Genomic DNA, 9088 nt, shown 5'->3' on the forward strand with positions numbered 1-9088 from the left:
GCACGCTCCTGCAATCTGAACTCACTAACGGAGCGAAAGCCTACCGATGGATACATATCCTGGTCGTGCTGCCGTAGGTCCTTTTGCCTCGCTCGGCTATGGGCTGGTGGTGCTGGTGCGGGTGACCAGAAGCGGCACTTTTGAATGCTTTCCGGAGGAGGTTTCAAACCGAATACCGCATGGCGCGCTTTCTGTCGCAGTCTCGGCTGAATTCGTCGATTCACACGCCTTGGATATGTAGTCTCTGTAACCGTCGGAACCTAAAACCACTCCACTGACTGTCGTCCGTGACCAACGCCAGCTGACAGATAAAGCCGAAGCAATACTGAGCACCCTCGCCATAATGAGATGGAGTTATTTCGGATTGGATCTGTCATTCACATTGTTGCTTTTCTGTTTTTTGCTTTTTATTTTTGTGTTTTCTTTGTGTCACAACAGAAGGTGTCAGAGGAGGAGCACATATTGCAAGAAATGTTTCAAGAAAAGTCAAGTAAACCTATAGTTAAATAGTGAATCTAGGAGTTGTGATCTGCCCTTACAATCCTATTAAAGGATGTCAGAGGAAGAGAATGAAATGGAGAAAATGTTGTAAGAAAAGTCAAGCAGAGTAATGTTTAAATAGAGAATCAAAGAGGTTGTTGACGTGCCTTATTATTTTTTTTTTAATAAAAACAAGGATGATTCTCTTCAATGATAATACACTGAAGACTTTATCACTTTTTACTATCTCCATAATAAAATCGTCTCTTTCTAAAACTAAGTTACGAAGATTGATGGGGACAATTTTAGATGGAGCCTATGACTTTTAGACTTATCTTTTATGCCTTCAATGAATATATTCTAAAAACATTATGGTCTTTCTTCTTTCGATCTCAATTGGAAGTTGTTTTAGGAAGGGAGGATCAATTTTTTCAAAAGTTGTATGATTGCTAATTGATATCAAACTTGATATTTCAAGATATTAGTCTTAATTTAGATTCATCAAATAATTATCTTAGGAAGTAGTTATTTGAAATATCTAATGTCTATTTGTGAAAACATATATTAGTCTTTTGATTTGTATCTTGTTCTTAAAAAAATTAATTAAATAATTGTCAAAAACTCTAATTGTTAGCTTTTGTCAACTTTTGTATTTTTGTTAGACAATTGTGAACATGCCAAAGACCTCTAGACAACATGTGCTTCTCTCTACCTTCTAACAATGTTGTATGATTGCTTACATGTAAGACAATGACTTAGAGTTCAAAGAGCTCAACCAATTATATGCTTTAGCATTACAAGCTTGATACATCATTGGCAAAAATTTGGTTTCCAAATATCAAGATTTTTTGTTAAATTATCTCATGTCTTAGCCAATATTCATATTCAAGTAACAAGTTTGTACCATTCTTAATGGTTTTTGCATGTTCATAGGTCATCTTAAAGAATACTTTAGCTTCTATAATAATAGTAATTTTCCTTAAGCAAATGTTGTGAACTAGGTTGCCATCTATTTAATGCCTATTATCAACTAGAGTATTAAAGTAGTCCTTTACTATGCTCAAAGGACTTTTAAAGATAACAAAGAATCTATTTTCATATATACCAACTACATCATTTGAATTCTTTATGATATAAGATGGGAGTTGGTTTGTTAGTTTGACATTAAGAGAAGGAAGGAGATTTCAATAGTGACATAGACAAAAAGCTCTCTATGATTTGCTGGCTTTGTGGATGAGACAATTCTAACCATCTACCAAAGGTCAACTATCAAAAATGCTCTTAACTTCATCACAAGTATATACACTCAATATTTCTTTTAGTCGTTTGTAACTATAATTGATAAATCATTATTTATCTTTTTAACTAGTCTAACTCTTATTATAACTATATTATCTATAAGATCTTTGAATTTGCCAATATATTGTGCAATATAATCCAAGCATTATTCTACATTACAATCACTAGCATCTCTTGCATATTATTTAATGGTTACTTCATCTCTTTGAATAATTCCTAATTACTTTCTCTCATCTTTATAAAATATTAATTCCTTACTCTAGTAATAGTTGTCAAGGATAAGAATCTCAAAAAAAGAAATCCTTAATATACTCTTATATCACTCAAAAAGACTAAAAAGTTACTTAAAGATGATATGGTATTAAACTAGAATGGCTATTGCCAAAAACAAGAAGATTAGAAAGTCTTGAAACAAGACTAAAGACTAGAAAGATGTTGGCAGGAGTAAAAAAAGCTTCATTCTTATTTTCATATATATTCTTAACTAAGAGTTATGTGGCAATATCCTATAAGACTTCCAAAACATGTTGACTTTGCAAGAAACATATCTTAACTTGCAAGGCAAGTTTTTTATATGTGCACCACATAGTTAGCTTGTTCCACAAGCTATCAACATGTGGTTGCTTGTTGACTAAGTTTTTAGCCTAGCAATCAACTACAAACTTATGTAAAGTCAAAAGAGCATCTATGAAGCTTCTAGGAAGCTATGCTATAAGATATTATAAGATAAATCTATTTTTATCTACTTCTACTTAATCATATTAGTAACTATTAGAATAAATATGTATGGTTGTTATAGTTGTCTCTCACCTCCCACTTTCTGCTTCCTTCTTTTTTTTTTTTTTTTTTTTAATCTTCCATATTTTTGATAAGAGTCAATTAGGCCTTATACAACAACAAACATTTTTCTCAAATTAAAATTTGAATTTTAAAGCAAATTAAAAACATTCCTTGGAGAAGATCAATATATTTCTAATAAATCATTATGTATTATTTAAAAGTACTAGTACTACTACTATCCATCTTAATTATAAATAAAATGAGGCTTATTTGGTTTTTTCCATTTTTTTAGGCTTGATCTCGTCTCCTTCCTATTATCCAATAGTTCTTATATAAGAGTTCTTTCAATGGTTTTCTTATTCATTGTTATAATTTTTAAATTTTTTTTGACATAATAGAGATATATCCAATGCATTAATTAGAAATTTATTTTTATACTTTTATTTATTTATTTTAATTCTAACACCTTCTACTGAAATGAAAATGCTTATATATACATACATATATATATATATATATATATATATGTATCTTTATTATCTTTATTTTTATCTTTAATAATTTTATTTTATCTTAAAAATAAATAGAAAGTAATAAAGATGAAAATTTTAGGTAAAACTTATAAATTTTAGGTCTAAAAATTAATGAATATTTTTTTAAAAATAATCTAAACCATTTTTTTAATTTTAGAAGAAATTCAGTTTTCTAGTGGTTTTTACATTATTATTATAATTATTATTATTTACTATTATTCAAAATTCATTCTTCTATTTTTCTCTTCTTTTATTATTATTTAAATTCTTTTTTCAAATATATAAATATATATATATATATATATATGTGATATAAATATTAATCCAATTCTTGATCTTTTTTAAACATATAAAAAAAGGGTCTTAGTCCCTAATAAGATGAAATTGTTTTATTTGCTTTCACTAGAGTTTTTGAGGATGAATTTACATCTTGTCTTTTAATATCTATTTTTATATCTATAAAATAATAGATCAGATTTACTACTATTAGAACCATCATCTAGGTTGTAATTGAACATAAAAGTATTTAATAATAACAGATGATAAGAATTGTAAGAAACTAAAATAAAAAAAGAGAAAAAAATACAATGACCATCTTGTTTGTCAAAATAATATTTTTAATTATATAAACTAAATTATTTACTTAAATTTACATGTATCATTTTTTGAAGATAAAAAAATGAAAAAATAAAAAATAAATAAAATAGAATGTACCAGAGATTCATTCAATATTTGAAGTTAAAATAAAAATAAAAATAAATAGTTATTAGAAACTAATAATTAAATTTGAAGCTTAGCAATACATATTCCTATTATAACTAAGAAATGCATATCAATAAATATAAACATAAAAATAAATACACACACATCTATATCTATATATATATTTGTAAATTTTTAATATAAAGACATTGAAAATACTATCAAAATAATTTTTTAAAAAGACCCTTTAGCCATACAATGTCACTTTCTACCTTCTAATAAATTATTTGACTATCAGATTCTTTTATTATGATTATTAATAAGTAATAAATAAATTATTATTTTAGAATAGATATAAAACATAAAAAAGAATATATAGTTTTTAATTTTTTAAAGAAATGGAAAGAAAAAGTTTATAAATGTATGTATATATATATTTTTTAAAACAAAGTATTAAAGTTATTTTTAATGGTTTAGCTATCACTACTAACACAATACTAATAAGAAAATTTTACATATCTTATTGATTATACATTTATATTTAAACACATGATTATATTCATATACAAAAAAAAATTATATTAATATGTATTGGATTTAATTTTTTTAAATATCAATTTTTTACCTACATCAAAATTATTTTATTTTATTTTGATACATTTCTAATATATTTATAAATTATATTTTTTCATATAATCTTGTGGTATATAAATAAATTAAAAATGAATTAAATTGTCAAGATATAATAATTTTAATCATTAATTTTTTTTAATGAATCACTGTAATGTATAGTATCAATCGAATACAATCCTTTCAATTGTAACATATTCGTTTTGATATTTGACTAAGCACATTTTAATTAGACTAAAAATATATATAAAAAACATTTCGAACATATTCTGTACTTTATATTTATTACTTTAGTTTTAAATGTTTATGATTATATTTCATGACTTCCAAAAGACTTCTTGAATAATTTATTATCACATGTATACAAAAAAAGGAAAAATTATAAAGTATAATTTACATACACATAAGCAAAGTTTTCAAAACCTTAAAACCTTTATGCAAAAGTTCAAGGTTTAACACAGATAGTACATGTGGCAGTGTTAAGTGTTCTAAAAGGAGTTGATGGAACAACGCACACCCACATGCAAGAACATGGATGGGTACAATGAGAAGGAACCAAGTATATATATGTATATATATATATATATATATATATGTGTGTGTGTGTGTGTGTGTGTTTATTGGATGAAACACGTTCCAAGTTATTGCTCAAATTTACACTTGGCCTTGCACACACCGCTGTGCTCACTGATGCAAGTAGCTTCGAAAACTGGTTTATAGTGTACAACACCGAGCTCTCATGTCTGCAGTCTGCAGTCTGTTCACTCTGCCACATCCAGAGAGATGGCTTCCATGTCCAGCTCCCTGTCTACAATCCGGCGGCACTATACAGAGAAAAAGGTTGGGTCGTGCCAGACAGAATAAAGGTCTGTGTTTACAAGTCGGCCGGTGCAACGGCGAGTTTCAGAGCTTGTACGATGTCCTTGCTGGTAAGTGGAGGCTCGGCCATCATGCGTGGCTGGCCGTTGAGTAATGCATCACCACAATGACACACAGGTTAGCTGTTGTTGGTGTATGAGATCCCTCTAAAAGTGGTGTCAAGAGCTGGACTATGATAGCTTGGTATGTCTAGGTGTTAAGCAGCTTGACTCGACAGCTCATGGTGAACTTCCAGCTACTGAAGAGCGATCTTTCTCTGGTAACCTTTGAGCGAGATTATGCTAAACCCTGGTCTTTGTTTTTTTTTTCGATCAGGTTTTTTACTCGGTTGGAAAAGTTCTGCATGCTATCCACCTTGATTAGGTTTTATCTCAGTTGGTTGTCATTTTGTGATATAAGTACATGCCTTCTCATCTGATTGCATTTGCTCTGAAGAACTCGGTTGAAGCCGAAGTAAGAGAGAAAGATAATTCTAAAGAGACTCGCTGAAAGAGTTGCAAATTGATGACTATTGTTAATGAGAATGATCATGTGCTTCGTTATTTAAGTTTGATAAGTGTGGTTAGGTTCTATCCGTTACTGTTGAAGTTTAGGACTGCAACCAGTAACATACCTTCACGATAATGCTGAACAAGAGATGGCTCCGTATTTTCGAAACGCTGCATCGCGACACATCCAACCCCATGGACTCCAACGTTTTCAGTAACCGAATCTGAACGCGAGGCTGCTGTCGGCATGTCATCTCGATAACAACCTGGTGCGGCAAGTCTACATGTACCTTCACTTTTTCAATGTCAGTCGTCTTTCCCATTTCATCCGAATGAATCGGACATGAAACAATGTCGTCGCTTGCGACGCTAGTTTGCAGTAATGCTTGTGAGTTGGTGGGCGTTAATAACTTTTTCTCGTTTTTCTTCTGCATGATAGCGGTAGGACTGAGAAATGAAACATTAGTGAGTTTGGACCGCATCTGGGAACGCTTCTGATGCAAGTTCTTGACCCGATGACGCAGATTCTTCACATACTGGATTGAATCCTTGATCACGGTCGCCCTGTCACGCTATAGAAAATATCCAAACAAACATCCGTGTTTGGTCACTCGACATAGAATATAAAAGCTTGTCACCGATAGATCTAACGGGGTAATACCGCAACAAGTATAACTTCAATGTGTTAGTGATCATGGATTGCATTGATTATTTCACACAGCATTCAAGCATGTAAACTTCTGCATGAACCGTCGGTATTGCCTACAACAACTGTTACAAGTTGTGGATGATGCTTAACAAAGGGGATGTAGATACTTAGAGGTGGTCAGAGGTCATGTAAACCCAGATCAGGTTCACTACTGGACCTCTATATTCCGCTGGTAAATACCGTATGTATGCACTGTTTTGGAGCCAGCGTAATATAAATGAAAATTAACGCCATTCTAATTGCATGTGATTGCAGTGCATGAAGTTGAACGAAGATGAGGTAAAATTAAAGCAGAATAATTACCTTCGGTGCAGGTGGTAATATAGACTCCAGCAGCAGAAATTTGTTCGTCATGTCGTCCCTTCGCTGGCGTTCTCTGATGATATGCCCTACTGCATCAGTAGGTCGTTTTCCCTTAACCACCTGATCCTTCTGGAACAGATTCCCGGCTCCAAGTTCTGATTGTGGGCCAATTGATTCACAGGTAGTTCCCCTGAAATTGTCAGGGGAGCAGGATTGCTCGTAGCCCGAAACTTCTCCAGGAATGACCGCACCCGGTTCAGAACTGCAATGGTAGAACATATCTGGTTGAGCTGGCGCTTGGAGTTCTCTTTCAAAGCTGCTGGGTTCCAGAAAACCCATGTCATGTATCTGCTGATGGGGTGCGCATAGGTTAGCAGCTCCTATCGATATCGGGAGCATCTGCACGTATTGTATTTTTGACTGAATTTCAGGACCACAATGATGTGAATTTCTCCCCAGGCTCTGCTTCATGACGTTGCTCCCTTGAAGTGTCTCTACAGACATAATAGACTGAAAAGGTGGCGATGCAGCAGCGAACGAGAGGGGTTCCGAGTAAGGAATTGAAAAACCAGTCCCATCATCATGATTAAACTGGTGGTGATCTGCTGGTCCCTGAAGGTATTCGTCAATTTGCTGGTGCAAGACGCCATCCGTACTTTCTAACATGCTGGCGAAGTCCATGGAGAAGCTTCGTGACAGTAGGTTTACGTCGTTAGGATCTGGCACTCCTCCACGATGAGGTGTCGACTCCATCCCTGCCGTGTACGAAGGCCTACTGCTCAGGTTTCATCTCCATTGTATGACAAATTGCAACAGTGGCTCAGATAATTCCAGTTCTACTGGCAGTCTAATCCGAAATCGCTCACGAACCTTCTTCTCCAGGAAACATACAAATATGTTTGCAGTCACACAGTAGATGAAACCACATGAGGCTTGTTGAGTGTGTGTGCATTAGTGTCCTCACAAATCTTTCTCCCTCTTTCCCTCTCTCTCGCTCTCTCTCGCACAAAACTTATAAACCCTATATTTTATATGCTCAATCGCAGTGTCGTGCTCATACTCCTCTCATCTATTCCCGAGAAACGTCGTCACGCACAACCCGAACTAAGTCAGACGCGGTCACTACGTTGTAATCAAGCAGTAAAGATGGATACAAGTCAATTTCGAGCAGTCAAGGAGCTACGAATATCCTAGAGAGACAAAGAGATTGCGCAAAGTTTGATGTCCCAAATAGTCATGTTCCAAGAATCAGGCTTCTGGCATGCTTTCCGAGGTGATCATTCACAATAGCTGCACGAAACTCACTGGAGAAGGGACTGAATTGAAGTACACCAGCTTATTCAAACTTATGTGTGACAAATCAAGGCCGGGTAACCAATTCCAACTTCAAAAGCACCACCGATCGCCACTTGCAGGGTTTGAAGAACGCCGAGGGCAAGTTTTAATTACCGGCTGTACAGTTAGTCAAGATTCCAACTTCACCACGTTATCTCAATAGATCATACACCCTCCCTTAATAGAACGTTCTTTATTGACACCGTTGAACAGCTTTCCTCAAGGTGTGCTCAAGTTTTGAGCTAATTTTAATGGAATTTTACTTCAAAACAATTTTTCATTTCGTGCTGCGCAATTGCGTCATGGAATACTTAACTTTCTGTAGTATTTACAGTCAGCTTTTCAAGCTAATCAACCATTTGGAAATGAAGAAGTAACATGTTTAATGTCTGAACAGTGCTTTTAAGAGGAAGCAACTTATACACTAATTTCGTTTCATTTCTCAATATTACCAAAACATTATTTTCGACCTGTGATATTTACTTGGAGGACATTTCAAACCTGCGAAACACTGCTCAAAAGGCATAGTCGAAGTTTGCGATGTAAAAATCTTTTTTCTAATGTTTGTGAATTTAGTTGAAAATACCTATGCGCGCATCACTCGTGGCATTTCAACACTTCAGAAGTTGATATAAATGGATGGCTGACAAAATTAAATTGGTTTTTGCCACAGCCGGAAGCATGGGTCCCAGCTTCTGCTCGTGGTCAATGCATGAGTTCTAGGACTAGGTCTGGGCCAGAATATAAACAAACAGCTGCACTTGGTCTTATCAAAAAAATTAAATGTCCACATAGGCAAAAATCTCCGTTAACCCCAGACTCCAGAGTACTTCTTCAGCAGGTCAAACGGTTCCAAAATGGTTGTTCAAACTGAAAGGCTTCTGGCAGTTCTAGCACAATCCAAATACCGTCTATCATCTCTTTTAGCAAAATTTTAAATAGAAAATCTT

The 9088-nt window shown here is 33.7% G+C and overlaps 1 protein-coding gene and 1 long non-coding RNA gene across 2 annotated transcripts; one reads left to right on the forward strand and one right to left on the reverse strand.

Moving 5' to 3' along the window:
* Positions 1–4976: 4976 nt before the first annotated feature.
* On the reverse strand, positions 4977–7556 carry LOC112294142 (uncharacterized). Its single transcript, XM_024544344.3, has 3 exons — positions 6804–7556; positions 5917–6363; positions 4977–5382 (listed from the first exon to the last, which is right to left on the reverse strand). The coding sequence occupies exons 1-3, from the start codon at positions 7554–7556 to the stop codon at positions 5299–5301; spliced, it is 1284 nt and encodes a 427-aa protein (XP_024400112.1). The 3' UTR covers positions 4977–5298.
* Positions 5381–8418, forward strand: LOC112294143 (uncharacterized). Its single transcript, XR_016497895.1, has 4 exons — positions 5381–5562; positions 5870–6060; positions 6316–6445; positions 6756–8418. It is a non-coding gene; the product is annotated as an uncharacterized LOC112294143 (long non-coding RNA).
* The last annotated feature ends 670 nt before the right edge of the window (positions 8419–9088 follow it).

Source organism: Physcomitrium patens, chromosome 17, assembly GCF_059467195.1.
Source record: "Physcomitrium patens ecotype Gransden chromosome 17, ASM5946719v1, whole genome shotgun sequence".
Lineage (NCBI taxonomy): Eukaryota > Viridiplantae > Streptophyta > Bryopsida > Funariales > Funariaceae > Physcomitrium > Physcomitrium patens.

What these genes read in the sequence shown, in the direction of transcription:
- LOC112294142 (XM_024544344.3), bottom strand. Translation starts at nt 7,556, where the DNA reads ATGGAGTCGACACCTCATCGTGGAGGAGTGCCAGATCCTAACGACGTA. An exon ending in TATTACCACCTGCACCGAAG is followed by an intron (nt 6,364 to 6,803) that starts GTAATTATTCTG and finishes TATTTTCTATAG; the next exon opens with CGTGACAGGGCGACCGTGAT. An exon ending in TGTTCAGCATTATCGTGAAG is followed by an intron (nt 5,383 to 5,916) that starts GTATGTTACTGG and finishes CTCAACGGCCAG; the next exon opens with CCACGCATGATGGCCGAGCC.